Source organism: Dendropsophus ebraccatus, chromosome 5 (genome assembly GCF_027789765.1).
Source record: "Dendropsophus ebraccatus isolate aDenEbr1 chromosome 5, aDenEbr1.pat, whole genome shotgun sequence".
NCBI lineage: Eukaryota > Metazoa > Chordata > Amphibia > Anura > Hylidae > Dendropsophus > Dendropsophus ebraccatus.
In genome coordinates this window covers 99,248,761-99,275,278 of record NC_091458.1, presented here as the reverse complement: position 1 = coordinate 99,275,278, position 26,518 = coordinate 99,248,761, and the positions used below count along the sequence as shown (strand labels likewise).

General features: G+C 41.7%; 2 protein-coding genes across 11 annotated transcripts in view; both read right to left on the bottom strand.

Annotated features, from left to right (window-relative positions):
- The window catches only part of MCF2L (MCF.2 cell line derived transforming sequence like), a 176,850-nt gene extending 167,575 nt beyond the window's left edge, over positions 1-9,275 (bottom strand). For 3 of the 5 annotated variants that reach the window (XM_069970783.1, XM_069970786.1, XM_069970791.1), the window contains exons 1-2: positions 9,130-9,275; positions 4,248-4,436 (exon numbers count right to left, since the gene is read on the bottom strand). In XM_069970783.1, the coding sequence (XP_069826884.1) occupies positions 4,248-4,419 (172 nt within the window). In that variant the 5' untranslated portion in view covers positions 4,420-4,436; positions 9,130-9,275. Of the gene's footprint in view, positions 1-4,247; positions 4,437-9,129 lie in introns of those variants that run through there. The other 2 variants (XM_069970794.1, XM_069970789.1) reach the window with 2 other exon arrangements.
- Positions 9,276-14,461: 5,186 nt separating this feature from the next.
- The window catches only part of ATP11A (ATPase phospholipid transporting 11A), a 133,978-nt gene continuing 121,921 nt past the window's right edge, over positions 14,462-26,518 (bottom strand). Inside the window, exons 29-31 of one of the 6 annotated variants that reach the window (XM_069970779.1) lie at positions 22,811-22,917; positions 22,186-22,250; positions 14,462-14,820 (exon numbers count right to left, since the gene is read on the bottom strand). In XM_069970779.1, coding sequence (XP_069826880.1) covers positions 22,199-22,250; positions 22,811-22,917 — 159 coding nt within the window. In that variant the 3' untranslated portion in view covers positions 14,462-14,820; positions 22,186-22,198. Of the gene's footprint in view, positions 14,821-21,482; positions 22,918-26,518 lie in introns of those variants that run through there. The other 5 variants (XR_011363186.1, XM_069970780.1, XR_011363187.1 and 2 more) reach the window with 5 other exon arrangements.

The following is a 26,518-nucleotide window of genomic DNA, read 5'->3' as shown; positions in this document are numbered from 1 at the left end:
CCATAACATGAATATCCTATTGTATATCATGCTATATTATATACAGACAAGCACATATATAAAGTGCCTGATGAATGATAATATAATTGTGTGTGTCCTATCCCTGTACTTTATATTGTGTATATAAGTGAAATAAGGTCACACTCCAGTGTTGCCAAATCATTCATTATTGCAGTACTGAATCAGATGTCATGTACTAAAATAGTCCTGAATGGTGCACGGTCAGTGTCTAATTCAGATCCTTGCTGGAGAAGCCCTTCTCACCTCACATGACCTTAGGATCAAGCTAGCCATGCCCTCCAATGACATCTGCCATGATGAGTACATGCTAAGTAAATCAGTATGGCAGCCCATAGATTATCACCTTATAGAACAACCTAAGACCATTTACTACTAAACCATACTCTAAGACATTTTATGCAAGGTGACACTGCTATTTACTTCCAGAAAGCACAAAGAAGAAAATAGACAGTAAAGAATTACCACATCCTGCAGAATACTACAGAAAATAATCCTCGTATACATTATATATTGTACAGGTTATACAGGTAATACTTCAGATCCTTCAGCTAAAAACTGTGGAACAGTTATTTTACTTATGCAGAGGCAACACAGATAGAAACAGTGAAAATTCCCTAACAGGAGAATGCCGATGTATTTTGTCGTCTATTTACTGAGGCTGTTGCTGTGGTTTTGGGGGCACTTATCAAATATTTACGGATTTTGTGACTGCGCATTTAAGACGAGTGGAATATGTATAAAAATGCCTCAATACAGATGGTGATGATGCCGCTTAAGGGAACACTTACCACAACTGTCTGCTTACCTACGTTTCTAAAACGTGTAAGTCACCTATGCTGTCAAAATGTCTCACCCCATTATTATTTAGTGGGGTAATTGCCACTGCTCAGAACAATATTATGGCTCCAACCTATACAGAATTTATAGCTCAGAAGTGACAGAGCCTTATACTAAGAGCAATGTCTTCACTTTCTGTGGATTTTTTTTATATATAATTCCCTCTGATAAGTGGGGATCCGAGTGCTGAGCCCCCCCCCCCCAATCACTAAAAATGGGTGATCAGAATTACTTAGCTGAGTGCTGTGCCTATTCATTTCTGCTGTGCTAGTTGCATGGGCAGTGTACGGATTTATAGAAACTCCATATACTTTGTATACATCTGTGCACTGCTCAAGCTGCTCTCCAAGCAGAGCCAAGAGACGCAGAGATAAAACGAACCAGCACAGCAGTCAGATGAGCACTTCTGCACACCTATTCTAGTGATCATTGAGGGTCTCAGCACCCCGATTCCCATTAATCAAAACTTTTGACAAGGCCACAGTGCTGACTCACCTTAGTCAGTGACTGGCTGAGCAAGCAGTTTTTACAGGGATCAGATAGAGGCGATAATCAGCAGGGAAACGAGAGCTATCAAACAGCAGCTGCAGGGAATCGAGCTGGGTGAGTATGCAGTGTCCCAGTACAGGAAAGATTCTATATATTATAGTACTGGAACAGGTTAATGGCCACTGCAAAGAGCTCAGCTTATATTGCACCCCCCAGTGTTCAAGTTTGGTATCATCCTTTGTATTCCTCATATTCTCCTATGTATGTTAATTTGCATATTTTTATGTGCTTGTCACATGGTGTGGTGAAGCAAACGGCCTAGTGTCACGTGGCTTTCCCCGGCTGCCATAGTAACCCCAATAGCCGTCAAGCTTTTGGCTAGGGTCAGTTGTTCACTCCCCTTCTAGTTGGTTGTTCTCCCTCTACCTTCAAGAGGGAAGGACGTGTTCTCTGCTGCTCCTCAAGAAAGGCGCAACCTAGTGTGATCCTCTCCACTATCTCAGAGACATACTCCGGTCCAGTCCTGACCAGTCTCATTCTCAAGATTCTCCCTTCTTTTCAAGATCCGGGTACCGTTCTCCAGTCGCTATCTTCTTCTCATCCTCAACAGCAAGTATTCTCCTCAGTATCATTCCACCCAGCATCATTCTCAGGGAACTACTACCCTCATCCTCCGTTAAGATTCCTCTCACCCAAAGTGACACTATTACACTATGGCCTGTTGCAACATCACCCATTTGCTCAGTTATATCCAAGTCTGTCTATCACTGGTTGCATCCAGAGACTGTTGCTATTGACCACCTCCGTGTTGATAAACGCACAACTCCCGTTGTTTCTGAACCCTGGCATTGGTCTAGTTATTGGTGCCTTGACTAAGGGCAACGAAGAATTGTCCTGGGGTCCCAATGCTCAAGTTCCCGTGGTCTAGCCCTGCACCCTCGTGCCAATACCGTGACCATAACATCTCCATTCTCTCTCTTTTTTTTTTTTTATATAAATCTTTAAGTGAACCTGTCATCATATACACTGACCCGATAAGCATAAATCTATTCTGGCACCATAAGTTTGGGTATCCATGGATACGACTATACCAGGTCAGTTCTGTGCACAAGCTTTTTTTGGATTTGATCGGGCCTGAGCACAGTACCAACCCGGCGTGGTTGTATCCTTGCATACACAAGCTTCCTGAGCCCAAATGGATTTCACACAGATTGGGTCATAACAAGTGTATGTTAAAGATTTAGTCTAGGATAGAGTTAAAATCATATGGGACAGAAAAGTGGACAGTAGTGTCCTATAGAAGCCTGTAGATACTTTATACCGTATTATTGCTGAGTACAGCTTGGAGATTGTTTAGAGCTTTAGTACAGCCATGTGCATGAGGCCTGTATACCTGTCATGATGTACCCTGACTAGAGATGAGCGAACCTCAAGCACGCATAATTAAGTATCTACATGCTTCTATGGGACACTACAGTACCTCTGTATGACTTACATTTTTTACACAGAAGCCTATGATGGTCTTTTTCTGTTTGATACGAGTTCAACTAAGTAAATATTCTGTCGTAGAATAAATCTTCAACATACATTTATACTACTGAATCACAGGGGACAACATGTACCGCTGTACAGCCTCCTGCCCACAGCTCTGGGTATAAGCCTAAGACTTAGAACAGAGATCATTAATGTGCTCTAAGGACAGATACGTTTCCACAGAGATCAATACTGCAACAAATAGGAAGTGGCCTTGTGTAACATATACATTATTTATCAGGGGACATTGTTAGGCATTATTCACACAGATTAGACTTTTTTTGTTGACAAACACTGATTTTCTTTTTCAGAATTCAGTACATAAAAGAAAATCATTGCAAAAGTTTAGGAAAACTTTAAGGGGAAATGTTACATTACAGCATGGGTAAAAAGAATCATCCCAGGGCCTTCACTATTAAGGAGACTCTACCTCCCTGCCATACATAGCCTTCCTTAAAAGCTATCTACATCTAGGCATCTGCTAATTCTTGCTTTATATGTAATATGGTACAAAAAACACAAAACAAAACCGTTTCTACAGCCACCATCTTACATATATTGTGTGTCCTGTTTATAGAGTAATCCTTAAGAATCAGCCTGATTTTCCAGTCTCCATCCCTTATCCCTCCTCTCCTGAATAGTCCTCAAAATTGATTTACAACCAGATCTAAGGTCAACATTGATCAGCTTACAGAAAGGTTTTAAAAGCTATTACACTAACAGATATCTGACAGATTTTTGCAACCAAAGCCAGGAATGGACTATAAACAGAATAGGCGATAAAGAAAAGACTGGATTTCTCCTGTTTTCAAATCCAATCCCGGCTTTGGCTGTAAAAATCTGTCAAATAATCTGTTGGTGTAGTAGGGCCCTAAGCAAAAGTTTTAATGAAAACCTATGGAGCATGCTTTTTGTGCCCCATTTAAAGGCGCTGTGCAATGCCTTTCCACTTTTGCATGTGTATATACTTGCTCTTTACTTCTGGTCCTAGGCACTATATAGTAGTGTTACTTGGCACTGTTCTATTAATTGGGACAGTATTGTATTTGGAAATGTGATTAAAACTTCACGCTCTGAGCAATTCAAATACTTCAGGATTGTAACACTTTTTCCCCTTGTATCCCTTAACAATCCATAAAGAAAACCTTCTGTGTGTCTCGGTGTAAATTTATAGTCACACAGAGGTGCAAATAGTAAGCTAGGATCGTCACATTCAGGATCTTAGTGATACTGATCCCACCTACAGTCATGTGAATAAGTTCCCATCTACATAAAACATGTCTTTCTCTCTAAATATCAGCTTTCCAAAATGTTCTTCCTGATTGCAGAAAGCATTGCTAATAAATCTGGTTTAATTGTTTCCTTACCCGCTTGTGTATCCAGCTCAGGTTGGTCATCAGGGACGAGCTGGATGACATCAGACACATCCACCTGGTGATCATTCTCTTCTGTTTCATCCTCGCTGGAGGATCTCGGTGTAGCAAAACAGATGCTACTTCCAAGCTCTCGGCACAGAAAGAAGGTCCAACACTCAGGCATGAAAACCAAGTCAGCTCCTGAGACACAGGAAGACATGGTAACAATAACCAAGTAGACAGATTTTTATATCAAAAGATGATCATAACACAATAAAATTATATACAAATAGTGTTACCAGAAGTATAACTTTGGTGTTATTATTCAGTCTATGCAGTTACAGTAGATGAACTACTGATGATGTCATGACTTCATCCAGAAGTATTAAGCAAAAGGGTGTGTATGGCAGAGAATAATGATGCACTAACACGCTGTAATAGTGTTATACTAATGGGAATAGAGGCAAGAGCGAAAGCTACAACCATCAGGCTTAGTCAGATGAAAGATGAAGCTGTCCATATAGCAACAAGCTCATGTGATTTCCCATACAGGATATGGTGTGAGCTTGCTTACTCCTGAAAATATCACTAGAGGATTGCTTACAGGGTCATATTTTCAGCCGGAGCTTCCTCTATACTGTATGTATATTGTATCCCAGACAGGGAAAGAATGAGAATATACAGAGAATAGAGAATCATGGGGATCTTCAATCCATATTGTCACAAAGACAATGTCTATAAGGTCTAAATTAAAACTTCCCTGTTGTTATCACCACTACAAAAGTAAATTACAGGGATTATAATACAGGATGGAAGCAATTTTCATGTTTCAGGAATACCAAAATAAAACTCCAGATAAATCCTCAGTATGCCTGATTGGAGACAAAATAAAAAATTCTATTAAACCTGGTATACAGGTTAGAGAAAAGGGTTAATTCCTTGTTAGAAAACATAGTAATGTGCCCCACAGAAATCCTGTAGTTGTTTCCACTTGGTTAACGGGACAACACAGTCCAATGTGATCAGGAGTAATCCCCCCCTTCCCCCCAATTAACTTTGTTGGCACATCACCAAAGTGTATACCCGTAATGGTGATTGGCTCTAGCACAGCATAGACAGTAATCATCACTCACTGTGCAGAGGCTGACACTTTTTCAGTGCATCTGCTGTTTTGTTTTTTGTTTTTTATTGCAGGAGGTGTTCTATGTTTTTTTTCCCACAGAAACATTGGCATTTTCCCCCATAGACTTATAGGGGGGACAAATAAAAACTATATGTACAGTATGTAAGTTAATTGGCGTTTTTTCCCCCAATTCTTCGAAAGAAAACCTGCAATCACATTATAAAGAATCACATTACTGAACAAAAAAACAAAACACAAGGCTAAAACACCTACAGTAAGGCAAAGTAAAATGAGAAAATAGCAACAAAAAAAAAGCAAGAAAGCAGTTTTGAAGCCTTTTTTACCCCACAAATGAGTGCAAAAGCTGTGTCTAAGGGTATGTTTACACAGAGACATTTTGAAGCCAAAGCCAGGAAAGAGGAGAAATCTCAGTGTTTCCTTTATAACCTGTTCTCTGTTTATAGTCTGTTCCTGGCTTTGGCTTCAAAGATCGGTCAGATAAATCTCTCTGTGTAAAACGCACCATAAGGAAAGCCTAGGGATAAGTTTTCAATCTTTTGTTGACATTTATTGCACTTAAATTGATCAATCAGGAGATGCAACTTCAGCAAGGTCTATCTTATAGTGCGTTTACCTGAGATTTATCTGACAGATCTTTGAAGCCAAAGCCAGGAACAGACTATAAACAGGGAGCAGGTCATAAGGAAAGACTGAGATTTCTCCTCTTTTCAAATCCATTCCTGGCCTTGGCTTAAAAAATCTGTCAGATAAATCTCTCTGTGTAAACGCACCCTTAAGCTATGCCTATATGTGCCCTTTTTATCATTTTGTATGTGATTTTGCAGTGAATTTTCAGATATGTACAAAGTATTGCACACAGCGGGTCTCGCTGTATCTTCGTTTAGCAGTGTTATCAGTGCAGAGACCAGCTGTGATCAATAACTTTTGACATGCCTGATGACATATCAAAAGTAATTTACAATAACTTTAAAGTATGAACACACCTCAACAGGTTTGGTAAACTGTTTAAACAGAAACATTGTAACAGCATTTTAGTGTTATTCAGGATTAGAAAAACATAGTTGTTTTCTTTAAAAAAACAGCAAAACCCTTGTGCTCAGGTGGTGTGAGGTAAAACAACTTATCTCCATTTACATCAATAGAATAGCACACTGAACCCATGATGCTGCCCATGGTTTTCTACTGCTAGCCCATTGCACCTCTGAAAGCAATGCTATTCATTATAGTGAGGTTCAGTAAATAACAAATAAATATTTTATTATTGTTATGATTACCTGGATGGTAGTTATAACAATTTATTGAAAGTGCATCTAAGAAAGTGGTATTATCAGAATCAATGTGATCAGATATAATACTACATTGCCTTGTATTTCTGCTAACATCTGTTCTTTCAATGTATGCAAGACACCAGAGTACTGTAATAACCCCCCCCCCCCCCATACACACACACAAATTACGCTCTTAAAAAGTGTCCCATTACCCCACATTTCATAGCAGTTCCCAATCAGACACACTGTGACCCATGTATCATATGCACACATGCCATCATATACTGTAGGTTTCTCTAACGCTCCTGTATGACAGCTCTATGTGATTCATGAGGTTTATATAACCCTGGCTCACAGACACTGCAGGCATACTTGATAACACTTTCTAACAGGTGTGAATATAGTACATTTTCTCTTTGTAGATATCCCCCATGGCAGCTGAATCGTGTATGGTTGAGTTAAATATGAAGAGATTACAAATGAGGCCTGTGTGTGAAAACTGACATAGTGTAATATTGTTATAGTGTCATCACTAGGCTCCTTTCACACCATATTAGTAGTGATGATCGAATAGATATTCGATCGAATAGTGAGATATTCGAATATGCGATATTCGTACGAATATTCGATAAATATTCGATAAGCGTTCAAATCCCCCAGCTTCCGGTTTCACCCTCCAAATGGTCAAATAGATGTTTTCACTAATCGAATACTTGTTCCCATAGACTTTAATGGGATCGAATATTCGAATATTCGCGGGATATTCGTACGAATATCGAATATTCAAATATCTCACTATTCGCTCATCACTACATATTAGTAGTGTCCGTGTGCTTTATGCATTGGGAGATCTGGCACATAAAGCAAATTGTACCCATAGACCCCAATCACCTGATGGAGGCCAAAAAAGTGGTAGGAATTTAGTTTTTCTGCTGGGTGGAACAGTGCCAACCTTTCCGCTATTCCACCCAGTTGGGTCCTGTACAAAAAGAGGGAAAAAAGATGCCTTGTGGTATTTTATTTTAACATGGGAGTCTATGTATGAGGTATGTCACAAATGCAGAATAGCTATACAGCAAAGGTATATGGTAGATAACTCCCTGCTGGGGTGCAAAGACCCTTTTCCATTCTCTAACCTGATCTTTCATGGAGTTTAAAGAGCTGCAGGAAGCAGACCAAGCCAAACCTATGACATGTCAATTATTTTTAAGTAATATTTTAAAATCAATCATTAATTCACATAAAATCAAAGTGTAGCCCTGGTGTAAATGAGTGTGCCTGTGTGTTACTGTTTTTAAGCTATAAGTCCATTTAGCAGGAAGGAAGAGTATAAGTCCTACAGCTATAGTTTGGATATTTTTATTTAAATCCACCCCTCGTTTTGATAAAAAAAAACGGAAGGGAAAAACTGCAGTGGTGGTCAAATATTGTGTGTAACACCAACCTAAAGACAGATACAGTCTATAGGAATACAATGGGGCTTATTTCCTAATACTAATGTACACGTGAACAATACAGCACTATAGAACTGTACTGTAGCATACACTGTATTGCCTCCTAAGATCATGTTGCTTAAGGAATACAGGAACGCTACGATGTGCAAAAATTGTGGAAATCTCTGCTAAATAAGAGGCACTTGTGCCAGATACATTGGTGGTAGGCATTATGAAGAGGCTTTCAGCTTAAGCAAATGAGCACCATTGCTTTCAGTGGTGCACTACCTACTGTAAGAAGCAAATTCACAAAGAACTTGAAGTGAAGTCACCTTCAGGTCCATCTGCAGCTACATCTGAAGAATGCAATGACCCAGCAGATGCCGTTCACATGTGTCCCTCTGCACTTGGCCAGGTAGATGCCTATTCACATGTGTACCTCTGCACTTGGCCAGGTAGATGCCCAGTCACATGATGTGCCCCTCTGCACTTGGCCGGGTAGATGCCCAGTCACATGATGTGCCCCTCTGCACTTGGCCAGGTAGATGCCCAGTCACATGATGTGTCCCTCTGCACTTGGCCAGGTAGATGCCCAGTCACATGATGTGTCCCTCTGCACTTGGCCAGGTAGATGCCCAGTCACATGATGTGTCCCTCTGCACTTGGCCAGGTAGATGCCCATTGCCTCTTGCTGGGGGCATGGGTTACCCATCTGTCACCCCTGATGACTTGTGTATAGATCTGGTGGACCACCTCTAGGTCTGTGCCCACCTCCCTGGGTATCCCGGTGCAGTACCCAGCCCCGGCAGGCTGATCCGGTATGAGCCGCAGGTGATGCCTGCAGCTGGCGGGGATAATGCGGAGCCGCCTGTGCTCCAGGATCCCGGAGGATACCCGCACCTGCTGTCTGCTCCACAATAGCCGGCTGTGCCTGACCACTAACAATGCCGGCTCTGTGCCACCTATAAAGTTCTTACTGTGCAGGTGTATCCTGGTGCTGTGCCCTGACTGCCTGGCAGCATACTCAGCGCTGCACCGCCGGCACTCACCTCTATACAGGGAGCCCTCCACAGCAGCACCTCCACCGCCTGTCCGCTCCTATCCTTCTCCTTCCCGGACAAACGTGCTCTGCTCCTGGCTGCACAAGCCGGCTCCCTGCCCGGGCTGTCCGGCCATACACGGGCTGGAGGTGTGGACAGCGAAGAGGAGGTGGAAACGGGATGAAAGTCGCAGGAGCCCTGCGGACTGGAGGCAGGATCCGCAGTGACCCGCCGGCGACACCTAGCGGCCGCTGCTAGAACAGCCCCGACGGCTGCAGAGACAAGGACGGTGTGTGGTGACAGGCTGCGGCGGCTCCCTGCCCTGACTGAGCGGGGGAGCGTTTCCTTCAGGTGTGTATGTGCACATTAATGCGGTTATTGGTGTGTATGTACACTATATAAGAAAACAGTATAGATGAGGGAGATTTATGGAAACTGGCACATGACAAGTGGATCAGGCTACAATGTAAAGAAAAGGCGGGTGCCACAGATAACAAGTGCTGCCCACCAGCTCAGAAGCAATGTACCATAGAGACCACACTACATTACAAGCACAATAGATAGACACAGGTAAGAGAGGCTGCTAGGCTGCCTTTACACAGAGAGATTATCTGACAGATTCTTTAAGCCAAAGCCAGGAATGGATATGAAAAGAGGAGAAATCTCAGTCTTTCCTTTATGGCCTGTTCTCTGTTTATAGTCTGTTCCTGGCTTTGGCTTCAGAAATCTCAGCTAAATCTCTCTGTGTAAAGGCTCCATAAGATTGCATTCACACGTTCCGTGAATTCAGTCCGTGCACAGAACATATGCAACGGACCAGATTCACGAACCTCCTGGTATCATTTATGTGTATGATGTTGGGAGCATCGCAAGTGTTTAAATCTTTGCGGTACTGTACTGACATGGCCACACACCTTTTTCATTAAAACACCATGAAGATTTAAATAGGTTTGTGAATCCGTTACATTCCACATTTTCCGTGTACTATACTTAGTCCTGCTAAAAACGGTGAAAGGACGGCGGAAAAAAAACTGTGTGAACAACAATAAAATGTCTGGTGTTTGCAAAAGACGTCCGAAAATAATTGTCGTGTGCGCCCTAAATGATAACATAATAGCAAATATCTAAAAGCATGAATACTGCAATATCTGCACAATCTGAATTGAATTCGGACGTCTTTTGCAAACACCAGATTTTTTTTGTTGTTCACACACACAGTTTCTTTTCTTTTTTTTTTCGCCGTCCTTTTACTGTTTTTACTATTAAATTCAATGGACTTTTCAATTGAAGACACATCCAAAGGTCGATTTGTCCTCTGGAACTAGAATAATGTACCAACAGCCATCATTGCACTGACGGGCAGCCAAACATTGAAATGACCGACATTATTTTTTTCTTTTAAAAAATGGTGAGGAAAAAAGGTAGTGGGAACATAGCTAAGCAGTGACAGATATGGTCAATTACACACTTCTGCCTCCATATGTTTGCACAGTCGCAGCAGCCTAATTCATCTGCCACTAAGGGGACTGTCTACACCCGGACACCCACACCAAGGGATTTCCCACCAAGGGGTCCACGTCACTCTGTGAGTATGCTACATACGAAAACAAGCTTTGTACATACTGTAGTTTATTCACTCCTGACGGACCTGCTGTGTGCAGCACAGGCGTTGGGTTTTTGGGATCCTCTGCCCCATACACAGACATGGCAGGTTGTATGCTAATGTAAAATCTCCATTTCATATATATCCGGTGATATGTCCTTGGGTGGCTCTCTATTGGATTGTTTCCATCAGATATTGCTCTATTTAGCAGGACTAAGTATAATCTTGGTGGCTTATGCTGCGTTTACACGAAACGATAATTGGCCCGATCGTACAATTAACGATGTCGGAGTAACAATTTTTTTTTTTTATAACGATCAGCGTTTAGACGGTACGATATATTGTGCGGAAAAATCGTTTTGCGATCGTTTTAAGATCGCGCGCCCACAGCCCGGCCCCCCGCTCATCCGCAGCCTGGCCCCACGGTCAACCGCAGCCCCTTGCGCCGCCCCGATCGCAACCCCCGCCGCTCCGATCGCCACGCCGCTCTGATCACCGATCGGAGCGGCGGGAGTGGCGATCGGGCCGGCGCAGGGGGCTGCGGATGAGCGGGGGGGGGCCGGGCTGCGGATGAGCGGGGGGGCCGGGCTGCGGATGAGCGGGGGGTCGGGCTGCGGACGCCCGGACTTTAGCTCGACGACTGTTTACACGGAACAATCGGCGAATTTTTTGCGAACGAAAACCAACGATTTAAGAACAAGTTAAAAGATCAAAATTTCTCGCTTGTCGTTCGATCGCTCGCTGCGTTTACACATACGATTATCGTTCGAATTCGATCGTTATTGTGCAAATTCACACGATAATCGTTTCGTGTAAACGCAGCATTAGGATGTGCCATTTGTATGTTTTTTTTAATGCAGTTTGTTATTCAATATAAATTATTTCTATTCAGTTCTTTAGTGTGCTGAATCCCAGAGTCTACATGTATTATCTGGAGAAGCGGTGTGTTGGACTGTATTGTTATCTGGAGTAGCACCTGAAGCACCCAGTTTTTGATTATTCTTTACATTATTTAGTGGGGCCAATATAACTTCATCCCTATATAGGATTCTGGCTGGACCTATGGTGGAACTGCCTGGAGCATGTACTGTGCCTCCTGAGGTTAAATCGCCTCCACATCTGTAGACCATGATATCTATCTTGGTAGGTTAATGTGTTTCTCTGCAACACTGTCCAGCATTTTATACTGTATATTACATGCACATACTGGGCCTTTCAATCTCTGAGACCTATTGATGCCTCTCCCTTCCTACTACAGTATATTTAAAGTGGGAATCGTGAACGATCACTATGATATCTTCCCTGATATCCCTGATGAACTGTGGTAGGGTCGGGTACGAAGATTTATGCCTATGTCTTTTTAGTTGTAAGGTCTATCACTATTGCTCCATATCTATAATGCTGTGTCACTAATGGCATGATTTTGTGGAATCGTCATATTGAAGGACCACTATAGTTGTATATACTCATATGGGACATTTTATTTATGTACCATATACATCATTAGCTATCACTCTAACCTCCATTGCTTAAGACAGAGCCATAAAGGCCAAACACACCATGTATTAATATTTAGCATGTATTAACATTTGCCCCTCATCAGTACAGTGCTGGCTGACTGCAGGGATGCCACAATGATTGGCCTCTCTACAACCAGCCTGCACCCTGCTCTGTGGCAACAAACCCTAAACAGCTGTTTACAGATGGGTAACTTATCCATCTAGAAAATTTAGGCTTGGTTTAATAAATCCATTGTCATGTTCTTATTTTAATGGAATGTATTAGCTGTAATTCAGGTTTCAAAACAGCTAACATTGTCTGACAAAAAAGGTTAAGTCAATGAGGCATATGGTACCTTTGATATATCCATCTGTGCTTCCAGACTGTAGAAAAATGCAAAGATTCGAAGAGGCTTGTCCATGCTCCTAATCTGCTGCAAGCTAAAATGTTTCCTTGATCCCCCTCCTATCCCTGATCCTGCTTGGACCTCAGCCTTCAGCTAGCTGTCAAAAAGGCACTGGGATGGGAGGGAGAATAAGGAGGCAGACATTTTGCACAGAAAATATTTTCCTACGTTATGGAAGTGCAGACAGATATATGAAAGGTACTATGGGGGAGATTCATCAAACTGGTTTAAAGTAGAATTGTCTGTCGCCCCCTAGCAGCCAGTCAGATTCCAGTTTTCATTCCTCACAGATTCTTTGAAAAATGAAAGGTGGAATCTGATTGGTTGACAATTCCCTTGACCTAATAGTTATCTACCAGTTTCAGCAGTTTGGAACCTGAACTGCAGCTGACAGCTTTCCTTTTAAAGGGAACCAACCAGTAGTACACAACATATAACACTGTTAGCAGCTCTGCAGAGCCGCTAAAGCATTCTCTTCCCATACTTGGTGTGCCATCTATAAGGTATATAGAAGAAAACATTGTTTTATTTCGCTGTGCGCTCCAGGGAAAGGTGGGAACTAGTCATTTAAGCGGAGCTGGCCCTTAACTTTTCATGGCCCTCTGCCCATCAGCGTGCATAAAGAGGCTTCTAAACGGCCTCTTTGCCTGCCAAACATCCCTGCAGACAGGGTCGTATTTCCCACTAGGCACTCGTGGTCCAGTGCCTAGGGCAGCACCTTTCAGGGGGCAGCACCAGGAAGCAGGGGAAAGGAAACAACTCCCCCCCCCCCTTTTTTTAGTCTCCCACTTCCTGTTCCGCCTGTGGGGTGGGGTGGGGGGATGGGGGTTATGGTGGTAATGGTCAGGTCTGGTATGGCAGTGTTTCCAGTCACAGTATGGCGATATTGGTCAGGTCTGGTATAGTGGTATTGGTCAGGTCTGGTATGGCGGTGATATCCAGTCACAGTGTGGCGGTATTGCTCAGGTCTGGTATAGTGGTTTTGGTCAGGTCTTGTATGGCAGTGTTATCCAGTCACAGTATGGCGGTATTGCTCAGGTCTGGTGTGGCGGTGTTAAATGTGACCCCTGGAGCTATTACTTACCAATCCTGTGGTGAGAATTCCATCAGACAATATGCAGACGGCTCTAATCATTGATTTAATATGGAAATTTATGTTTTTAGCAGTTACAAATGATAAAAGTTATGATTCAGACAATGTTTCTACGTGTAGAGAAATGCAGGTGGCGAAAACCATGCTACCATTTCTTCCCCAGTAGTCATGTGCTGTTACCAGGATTATTGCCCATACACCTATTGATTACCGCATGAGCGTCTGGTTTCGGCTGGTGGTGACGTACAGTGTGGGAACAGGGCCTAAGACCAGACCATATCAGATATCAGAAACTAGAAAATCATGATGCTTATTGGTGAGTGAAGATGGGGCGTCGTCAGGTTTAGTGCCTAGGGCAGCAGCAGCTGTTAATATAACCCTGCAGAGTACACTGACAGGCAGAGAGCCATGACTAGTGACGGCCTCTCTCCCTGCAGCCTGCACCAGAATAAAATGTTTTCTCCTATATACCCCAACGGAGGGCGGCACACAAAGTATAGAAAGAGGAGAATGCTTTAGCAGCTCAGTTATACGCGTTGTAGTAGTGAGTGGTTCCTTTTAAGGAGTCAAACACTGATTTGAAGTAATAGCTACCGCTACAAGGTGGAGTCAGAGAGCTGCTTTGATTATTCTCCTCTATTCTTAAAGTGGTACAGCATAATAATTAGACAAATGGCCTTCTATAACTTTAAAGAACAGTGCAGCTTCTATTTTTCAAAATGACCACAGACCAGTATAAAGAGCAGCGGAATCATTTATTATAAATTCATATGGTACATAAAAAAGTAACTGTTCATAGGTGTGCCATGTATGAGTGCCGGAAGAGTTTGTACAGTACATGACTCATGATTAGGAGCCATACCGAGCTGCCTGGCTGCCATCCACACATTCCCCTTGCAGGTTGTATCTTCTGGTAGGTATAAATGGCACTGTAATAGTAAGCCATATGCTCTGGGCACGGGGTGCCAAACAACATGGTTTTGTAAATCAAACCTGTGTAGAATGCTGTGCAAAGGCTTTGTTAGCGGATACGCTGAATTTGTCTGAACATATAAGAGAATACCTCTTCTTATGACACATGGAGTTTATATGACAGAGCTGTAAGAGAGCAAAGCACAGTTATAATGCTTGACTTTAGAAGTAACACAATTGACAATGTGACAGGAGGCACTACATCTACTGGAATACAACAGCCACAATAATCATGGAGAGCCACATACTAATAGATACATTAAGGAGGTTTTCACTAGAGAACTTGTTATCAGGTTCTTTTTTGTATTGATAAAAAAAACTTATGTGATAAATAAGCTGTAAAAAGCAATCAATCATTTCAGTTAAGAGAACAGCAATAAAAATACAGAAAAACTGACTCATACAGTTGACATTGTATGGAATCCATGTCTTCATATGGTATGTAGTACAATCGACATAAAACTGGATGAAGCAATATACTCTTTTTTGATTTACCATTCGCTTTTGAATTCTTACATTAGGTAAAAGAGCTGGATTATCAGAGTTGTTGGTTTATTGGTTATTTGATTCGAGGCATCTCTGTTACAACAACAACCAATACATAATTATAATTTATGTACCTTTTATTTTATTTTACTACTCATATAACTTTTTTTTTCTATTATCTTTCAGTCTATGTGACTGTGTGGGGGCTCACTTTTTGCACTATGTGTAGTTTTTATCTGTACCATAAACTATATAGTGATTATTACATATATGTGACTGTTTCGGGTTAAGCAACATTCTACGAACCTGAACGCTCAGTATTTGACTCCCAGCTCTGGGAGAAGTTAGATGCCTTTATATACTGTATAGACTGTAGCCATGTTTTTCTGGCAGCCCTAGGGAGGCATCCAACTTCTCCAGACGGTGGGAATCATAGAGAATGCTACCAAACTCAGAAGGTCTAGCAAGTCTGCTCAACAATGATCATTATTTATCTGACTTTTTTCTGGGATGTGATATGAGCAGAAACCAGTAATTTTGGACTTTTGCCATATTTTTGCGCTTATTCTGTTTACCATGAAATATCAGGAATGTGATAATTAGTTAAGGTAATTCCACAAGCAGTGATACCAAGTGTGTTTGTTTATTTTTTTTTACATTTTTTTATTTGAAATATGGGAAAAGAAGTGTGCACTTTTATCGTACCCCTAGGGAACTTCTAGGAGCAATAACGTGATTGCTCATAGAAATCAACGCAGTACATATGTACTGCATTAATTCATTAAATCAGCATTCTTTTGCTTCAGCCTGCTAGAAGAGGCCTCGGGCTGCACTGAAAACAAATCGGCACCCTGCATCTCTCTGGGGAGGTCATCCAGACCATTGGACCACCAATGAGGTATGTTGGGGCCATTTTAATGACACTTGTCAGCTTTGACAGCAGTGTCTAAATGGTTAAATAGCTGACATAGGCTTTTGCTCTGTGCTGGCTATTAGCAGGGTTCTCCAGCTGCTTATAGCAGCTGGGAGTCACAGTGCCTTTTTCAACAGTCCTGAGCCTGCTTTACACCCTGATGACAGCACCAGGATGAGCATGGTGTAGATTTCTGTGTCCGCCATGAGGCAGGCTCAGGTCAGGACAGTTTTACTAAGAGGCGAGACCTCTTAGTAAATCCGGTGGGGCAATTGGAGACAGGGAGTAATTTAAGATCTTAAGATGTCCCCCACTGTGTTCGCAGCATGTTTGATGTTGCAAGTTTTCAGCTGCGTAGCTTTACTCCTGCTTGTTTCTATGCTTAAAAAAAATCTAAACAAAACATTCAGCAGAAAACACTGTATACATGAATGCACCTTTAATAGGCTTTACAAGAACGGCTTTCTATAATAAACAACTCCTTTACGACAACCTACTCCACAGCTTGTGAATTGGCATTGGTAGATAAGGGAGGGTGCATGGGCAACACATTTGTCAAAACATCCTGGTCAAACCCAGCTTCTCATGGCATTTATAGTTTGGAGCACATTTTTGGGCCAAATTACACCGCAAACAAAAAGATATACATAATATACCAGCTTTGTCTACATCAAAGTGTCATATTTATTAAAGGAAGAATGCCAAAATAATAACTGAGGTTAAACGAACAGCGGGGGGGGTCAGGCAAAAAGAAAGGAAAATGTGCATAGAAAATTTAGGCAAATGAGAGATGTATGTCTAATCAGGAATGCATACAGCAATTCCTAGTCCATAAAGCCAATATCTATGAGCTGTCATAAATATTTCACAGAAGATACCTGTTATTACTACTAGGTGAGAAAATTTAGATAAGATAACAAATATGAAGTGGCCAATTACTATTACTGTGATAAGTAATTCAGAAAACCTATCCCAGCATATGGACAATATATAAGGGAGCCCAGTGCTGCTTAAATATATTATTGGCTATGTATATAATACTGCTCTGAAGATACTGTATATGGTTGGCCAATAACAACTGATGGTGCTGGTTCTGGTGTGTTCAGAGATAGGACCTGTGTCACCACATCAGCTTCATTTAAATAAAGGGTTGTCATGGGGTGAATCATGTCTTTTTGCTGCGTGAGGCAAAATGTGAAATGGCCTTCCCCAACACAGATTTGCAGCAAAAAATATGACAAAGCCACAAAGTACAATAATCTTTGGGACTAATCTCTATGCAGCCGTGTGCAGAACTGCTGGGCTGGATGTTATATTGCTGATCCCTGCAGTCCTAGGGGAGGGGTGCCTGAGGCAAGAAGCTGATCTCACCTCATGGATGTTGTAAGACTGGTGGAGATGATCTGTTTAACATGTGGATAAGTTATTTATAAAAAATACTGTATATTTTACATTTTTTCTTTAATTGGCATTTATACATTATACCATTCCTTACAACAAAACTGATTTATAGGGATATACCCAGAATTTATATTCAATGTTACATTTCATCAAGTGCAGAAAAGTTATCATTGTTATTATGGGTAAAGTTTTTGCTGTGGTACCTCGATATTCGAGGCCCAGTGTGTATTGTACAGCTTAGATTTACCCATATAGTTTCTTTTGTAATAACATTGATACATCAAAATCACGCTTCTGTAAGCCCTTAATGTCAAGTATCATACTGAATATAACATTTTAAGAACTGGAATCGAAACGAAGGATAAAAAAGGATAAACCTTTCACTTAAACAGAGTTTACGCGTTGTATTTTGGTAACATTTTTACCCAAAACCTGGAATGGGTCAAAAACACAATAAGCCTATGTTCACACATAATTTGGTCAGTCTTTTTTTTAACCAAAACCAGGAGTGGAGCTCACAGGGTGAATTTATAATGGAAAGATTTTCATAGGTTCTGCGTTTTCAACACACTCCTGATTTTGGTTGAAATTAGACTGAGACTGATGGGAATATTATGTGTAAACATAGCCTAGAGGTGCAAATCTTTCCGTTATAGTTTTTCTTGGTCAGTTCCACTTTAGCTTTTGACTAGAGATGAGCGAACCTCGAGCATAAACCCGATCCGAACTTTCGGCAATTGATTAGCGGTGGCTGCTGAAGTTGGATAAAGCCCTAAGGCTATGTGGAAATCATGGATATAGTCATTGGCTGTATCCATGTTTTTCAGACAACCTTAGAGCTTTATCCAAGTTCAGCAGCCCCAGCTAATCAAATACTGAACGTTCGGGCTCGGATCGACTCGAACCCGAACCCGATTCGCTCATCTCTATTTTTGACTAAAAATACAGACCAAAATACTGCTGTATGTGTCATCATAAATTAAATCGGCAAATCGACAAACCAAACATTAAGTGGTCACTTCTATACAGCACTATCCTCATTTACATTATGATTATCTATGCACTCTTTAGTTTAGTCACAGCAATATTGTTAATAAAATATAGTTGTGCATACTCATACTTTTTTTTTATTTTACATATATATAGTGGTACCTTGGTTTAAGAGTAACTTGGATTGAGAGCGTTTTGTAAGAAGAGCTCACAGTTTTTCAAAATTGTAACTTTGTTTAAGAGCATTGCGTAGAGTGGTCTACAGCACTGTACTCTGACCCAGAAAGTCCCCGGATAGACAGTGCTGCTATACTGTGCCCACATATGCCCTGCTCATTCCTCCATGCTCCCTGCAGTCTCTGTCAACCCTTGTGTTCCCCATCCTCTCCATTCCTTCTATTATGTGCCTGCACTTACACTCAGCTATACACACTGCTGCTATAATGTGCCTGCACTTACACTCCTGCCCTCCTGCACAGCTCTGTGATTCTCACTTACTGATTGGTCCATGCTGAACATGCTCCCTTCCCTATTGCTGTCATGTGACCACGCAGACCTCTGACAGCAGCCCTGCTTCTCTTTTCTAGCCTGTTGTACTATACTACTGCATTATAGAGATCTGCTGCTGTTTTTTCATTCTTATGCACTTACTATACATTATACTCCACATGCTGATTGCTGTACTGTACAGTAACTTATAATATGATATATTCAGCTTTTTTTATGGTTGTTTCATTTGTTTTACATGTTATTCAGAATAAAAAAAAATTATTTTGGGGGTGTGGAACCAATTGTCTGCTTTTCAATGGTTTCTTGTGGGAAAATTTGCTTTGGTTTAAGAGTGATTTGGATTACAAGCACAGTCCCGGAATGAATTATGCTCACAATCCAAGGCACCACTGTATATATAATTTGCTCTTTTCAATAAAAGTAATTTCTGGTCAAAAATATTTTGTTCTCTTTGAGAAACAGTGAAATGAGAAATGTGTGCAGTGATTTGTAAATTCATTGTTAGGGTGCATTCACCCACACAGGATCTGCAGCAGATTTTATGGTGCAGACTTCTTTTCAAAATAGCCAGAGAGGAGTAGGGTAAACAAAAACAGCATGCACTTACCTCCCCAGCTCCAGCGCTGGGGACTGCTGTCTTCAACTCTGACTCCACTTCCCATGGCCACTTCTAGGTCTGAGTGGGGACCTGGGACAAGATGTGTCAGGCCCGCTTAGCCAGTCCATGGCCATAATGGGGTCCTGCCTCGTTCCAGGTGCTCACTCAAACCTAGAAGCGGACAGGAACCAGAGCGAAAGACAGCAGACTCCAGCACTAGGGCCGGAGAGGTAGGTGCATGATTTGTTCACCCACCTCCTCCCCATCTGTTTTGAAAAGAAAAGTCCTGCGTTCTTTGCCACTGCTATGATGGCAACTAGACATCCTTGGTGGCAACATTTTTATCAAAGTTGCTCCCCTAGTGTAGGCCGCAGAAAAGGTGCAGATTCTTAACCTTTCCATGGCATACGCCAGGCATAACCCCCGCTCACCTGATGGACGGACAGGGGGAGCGTGGCAAGGTGGGAAAAGGACCTAGGTTAACAAGGTTTACGCCTGGAAACAGAAGCAAACCTAGCAAAGAGTTACACCGAAGCAGGTATACATTTTTGCATTGTCCCTGCGACAGGAATGCGCCTCTTAGTAAATCCAGCTGGGAAAATGGCTGTGGGGCTTTATTTAAGACTGGCTTACGAGTACTCCAGACTTGATAAATGCCCCCCACCGAGTACAGACACAACAGATTCCATTGCATTCAGCAGCAAACATGTAATTCCTTCTTCAGTGTGGTCCTTCTAGCAATCTCTTTGAGCTTGGATCTTCAATCTCTAAAAATTATGTATTGGGAAATGAATTACTAAACGATTTTTCTGGCATAATACTTGAAATGATAACTTTTTGCCAGGGAACATTGAGGTCTCACTTTTTTTTGTCTATAAATAAGTACACAGTTTTGTTCACAAATGGTATGAATGACGTTTCATGAAAAAAATGTCCATGAAAATACAATTTTATTAAGATGATGTGAAAAATAGCTTTCAGCGACAAAGAAATTACACAGATAAAAAAAGAAAATTCAGAAAAGGCTCCATTGTATTATTCAGGTAAATTTGAAACTGTGTATGACTGAATTAAAGTGTTCCTTTTATTAGAAAAAGGTCCACACATGTTATGCAGACATGTCAAAGGTTTTGATTGGTTAAAAGACGATAATTGGCCGGTCCATTTACACAGAAAGATTATCTGCCAAAGATTTGAAGCCAAAGCCAGAAACAGACTATAAACAGAGAATAGGTCATAAAGGAAAGCCTGATATTTCTCCTCCTTTCAAATCCATTCCTGACTTTGGCTTCAAATCTTTGGCAGATAATCTGTCAGATAATCTTTCTGTGTAAATGGACCCTAAAGGTGGCAGCTATAAGCTGAGGAGCAAGAAAAACACACGCTCATCAGCTGATGGCATCTTTTGTGTGGGCGGGGAAGTGTGGCCAATAGCAATATATTTAAATGAGTGGAGGGCACTGCAAACAAGAGCTGATCTTGCGGAGAAGCACTTGTTTGTGGCCTTGGTTAGCTGAAGATCTGTTAATGTAAAAGGACCCTTCTGATATTTGGATATAGCCAGGAGAAATGTAAGAGTTTGTGCTTCACTCCCTGGCTCAATGCAATCTCCATAACTCTGCAGGATAGACATATAACAGAACTATATAGGATATAGGATATAACAGAACTTGTTTTCTACAGCAAGACAGAGATTGCACTGAGCCAGGGAGTGAAGGGCTCAGCCGTGTGCTTCTCCCAGCAATACATCCAGACCCTGGCGGATCCAAACGTTTGACATGTCTCTTAGACATAGCAAAAGTTTTTTCTAACAATAGGAACTCTTTAATCCCAAAGTAGTCATCTGAAGATGTGGTGATAAAGTAAAATATGGAAAAACTCTATACTTACAAGTAATATAGTTAGTGTCATTTTGGTCTTGAGAGCAGATCTTGGAGGACACAACTTCCAGTGTTAGTTTACACATACCACAAATGCATACATAAATCTATAGATGTATATGTATGCATTACACATCCGTAGACACTGTAACATATTGCTATACACAATGTAAGCACATCACATATTGACTTCAATTGCACTCACACAGAACCCGTTTATTATTCAACATTTTCCAGGTACTGTATTCTCTGCCAAAATTTGGTCTTGTGTTTTTCGTAACACACTAGCATAGTTGAGGTTATTGCCCCATATGACAGGTTTACTACACAGTATTATGGTGTAGCTAGGAAAGGCTCAAAGCAGTAACCTACAAATGTACTGTAGCAGACCTAAAATTGCCCTTTAAACCTGGGGGGCAGCATTGTATTTACTGAAATCTAATACCTTCCGCCCTGATATAAATATTATCCAGACAATGACCTATTAGTTCAGCTAACATATTTTTACACAACAATGTAAAATGTATTTTAAACTATTTATTTTTTCCCCTCTCCATGATATGTTTTCAGCAATGTCCATAGTAACATCAGTTGTAAATATGCACGGCTTGTAAGAAACAGTGTATGTCACAGGACACAGCACACATCTAGGAAGTCCTGGGAGAAACTACTGGGAGAACACAGGTATTACATGAACAGATTTGGCAACTTACAATGAAATGAGCGTTACACAGAGTTTCTTGAAAAGAAATGAGCACAAGAGAAACACCAGCTTGTTCTTTGGGAACCAGCAGAGGAGAGAAAGAGAGAGGAGGATCTTCAGTTAGCTGACATATTGTGCTCCATCAAATATCAACTAGTTGACTACAACATGTAGTAAAAATCATCCACGCACACAATTCAGTAGTATAAAACAATAAAAGCAAATGTGACTAATAAACCACATAAATCTCTGGACAGAGAACGGGGAAATGTACAGTGCTATCAGTTACACAGTACCAGACTGTGAAAATTGTTCTTTGCTTTAGTGTTTAAAAAATAAAATAAGCAGCAGCCTCAGGCTTCTATGGTCAGACAGCAAGTAGGCATCTGAGGGGCTACAGTTTTACTAGACAATCATTTTGCTGCATCTCCCAAATTATAAAATAAAAAATCAAGAGTTTGTAAAGGCTTGCAATGGTGATGTGTCACACGGATGTTTCCAAGCCTGACCTGCTGAGGTATGAGCCCGTGCTGGAGCTATAGCGGGTATTGGAATAGCCAAAGAGGGATGGGAGTTTGAAATAATCATTGCCTTGCCAGTGAGTGAGCATCACTTTTTTAGAATAATAATTAGACCTGCTGGCCGCAGCGCTGTTGAACTCGTTGCTTTGGTAGTTTGGGCTCTGCATGGAGGCTAGAGGTGTGAACTCAGAAACGTGGTCCTGAGACAGGCTGGAAGCATTCTGTCGAGAAAAAGAAGAATGTTAAGACACAGAAAACACTCAGGGTATGATCAATGATTGTGCGCAATGAAGGAAACCTTTTAGAAACATTGGGTGTATAGAAAGTCATTTTGCACTGTTTTCACTTTGAGCAATACAGGAAAAATGCTAGCCATGCTGTTGACAGATCTCATTGAATCTCTTTTTTTATTCTAATTTAGGTTAGACACAGGGACAGCTAAGCTCAATAAAATGTGAATATATAATACTAATAAATGGCCTTGTTCACACGTTTTTTCCTCTCCATTTTTGAAAAGAAAAAATTAAGTTTGAGTTTAAAATGATGTCCGTCATTTCGCTGTTTGGCCGCCCGTCAGTGCAATGATGGCTGTTGGTACATTATTCTAGTTTAGATGGACTAATTGGCCTTTGGTGTGTCTTTAATTGAAAAGTCCATTTAATTTAATAGTAAGAACCAGGGCTGTGGAGTCAGCAAGTCGCAGCTCCAACTCCAACTAGGACTCCTGAACTTTATCAGGACCGACTCCTGACTCCAACTCCAGCTCCTTCATAAATGGCCAGTCAGACACCAATGGACTTATTTGTCCAACTAGCGTAAAGTAGATCAAGCTCAGCAGCTTCTCCCTAATGTCCTACATGATCCTGGGGTGACTTAGGAGTGAATAAGGAAATATATAAAGCAGCTTCTCCTTTGTGTGCAGTGGATGCAGCTAGTCTTCAGCCTCCATGTCCTGAACTACTCACAACTAGACTAGATGGAGCAGGTGGTCTTTTTCTGCTGACAATCTTCTATGTTTCTAAGTAAATATCCACCATACACAAAGATACACTGCCAGGTATATACAAGTCCAGATACCTGTGATATAGAGGTCAGACATAGTGATATAGAGGGGTCAGCCATAGTGATATAGAGGGGTCAGCCATAGTGATATAGAGGGGTCAGCCATAGTGATATAGAGGGGTCAGTCATAGTGATATAGAGGGCTCAGCCATAGTGATATAGAGGGCTCAGCCATAGTGATATAGAGAGCTCAGCCATAGTGATATAGAGGGCTCAGCCATAGTGATATACAGGGGTCAGCCACAGTGATATAGAGGGGTCAGACATAGGGACAGATTTATCTGCTATCTGTCAGCGTCCGGACTCCTGAATCTTCGTGGCCCCACAGGAACTACCTCCTCAGCCAGTCAGTGACTGCAGCTGTGTCCCGCCTCACTGATTGGCTAAGCGGGCATTTCTGAGTGGGGCCATGACATCACAGGATTGGGAGCATGTTGCTCTGTGTGGTAAATCAGACTTCTTTATAATGAGCCCATCCCCTGTCCCCCTTTAATTTCTGCCTATCTCTCTAACACACACAGCCTGCTGCAGCCATAGCGCACACAGCCTGCTGCAGCCATAGCGCGCACACACAGATACAGCCTGCTACAGCCATAGCACACACACACATCCTGCTGCAGCCATAGCACACACACATCCTGCTGCAGCCATAGCACACACACAGCCTGCTGCAGCCATAGCACAAACACACACACACACACACACACACCCTGCTACAGCCATAGCACACACACACACACACACACACACACACACACAGCCTGCTGCAGCCATAGCATACACATACACACACAAATATGCCACTATCTGCATTTAAAAAGCATTTTCCCCCTCCTCTCCTTTCTGTCATCCACTGCTCAGAATCAGGAAATCTCGACTGTTTTTTTATCAGTCGGATCCTGTCTGACCTATTGAGAGGGGAGGGGGGAGGAAAGACGGAGGAGAAATGTTGGCAGCATAGAACAGAGGACAAAGGATTACTCAGTGGGGGAGCTATTCAGAGGTCAGAGAGGTCAGTGGTGACTGTCAGAGGAGAGAACCTGTGATGCTGCCGTAAATTAATTAATTTGTTGTCTGGTGCCTTGTTTCCCTCTCTCCATAGGGAAACCATGAAGACAGGGGGGAGAGCTTCAAACTGCTTTTTCATGATAAAAATTCATTTTTCGGCTAATAAACCCAATTACAAAGTTTCTTAAAATCGCCTGTACTATTGTTTTCAGCAAAAAAAAATTTAACGACAGTGACAATTTAACCTCTTAAGGACATATGACGTACCCGTACGTCATATGTCCTCATTAGCACTTCAAAGCACTTTGAAGCGCCGCGGTCCCGGGTGCCGCGTGTAGCCCGGGACCGCCGCTATTAGCGGCCACGGTCTGATCGCCGTGCCCGCTAATTAGCTAATCGGAGGCAGCTGTCAAAGTTGACAGCTGCCTCCGATTACCGGAGGCAACCGTTCCCTGGTGTCTAGTGGGGGAGATCGCTCCCGGAGGAGCGATCTCCGTTACTGATGCCGGCCGGGGACTCGTCCAAGATGGCGCCATCCCCGGCTCGGCACTCGTTTACTTCCGGCTGCAGCCGGAAGTAAACGAGTGCCTATCTCATTGATCTCTGCAGCATATCTATGCTGCAGAGATCTCAATGAGAGATCAAAGTATATATACTAGAAGTCCCCCAGGGGGGCTTCTAGTATATGTGTTAAAAAAAAGAAAAAGTGTTGTTTATAGTAAAAACCCCCTCCCCTAATAAAAGTCTGAATCACCCCCCTTTTGCCAGGTTTTAAATAAAAGTAAACAAATAAATAAATAAATAAACATGTTTGGTATCGCCGCGTGCGTAATCGCCCGAACTATTATTTAATCACATTCCTGATCTCGTACGGTAAACAGCGTCAGCGCCAAAAAATCCCAAAGTGCAAAATTGCGCATTTTTGGTCGCATCAAATCCAGAAAAAATGTAATAAAAAGCGATCAAAAAGTCGTATATGCGCAATCAAGGTACCGGTAGAAAGAACGCATCATGGTGCAAAAACTGACACCTCACACAGCCCCATAGACCCAAGAATAAAAGCGTTATAAGCCTGGGAATGGAGCGATTTTAAGGAACGTATATTTGTTAACAATGGTTTGAATTTTTTATAGGCCATCAGATACAATAAAAGTTATACATGTTACATATCGTTTTAATCGTAATGACTTGAGGAACATATATAACAACTAAGTTTTTCCATAGGACACACGGCGTAAAAATGAAGCCTCCCCAAGGAAAAATAATTGCATTTTTTTTTTCAATTTCACTGCGCATATAATTTTTTTCTGGTTTCGCAGCATATTTTATGGAAAAATTCAGCCTGTCATTGCGAAGTACAATTAGTGACGCAAAAAATAAGGGCTCATGTGGGTCTGTAGGTGTAAAATGCAAGTGCTATGGCCTTTTAAGCACATGGAGGAAAAAACGAAAACGCAAAAACGAAAGTTAGCACGGTCCTTAAAGGGTTAAGGGGTTAAGCTTAGGAGTCCAGTGGGCGGTCCTAATCCCTGATTAATAGTTATCTCTCCTAAACCCAGAATAGACAGATGTTCAGATGAATAAATAACTAGGAATACCTAATATGTTCCCATGATCATGTATATCAATATGCTAGGCTCTTCCTGCTCTGTAATATGCTGCTTACAAACTTGACAGCAATTTCAATAGGTGTGAACTTAATACCTAAAGGTATACATCTGGGAATAAACTGTGCTACATGAATATCAATGG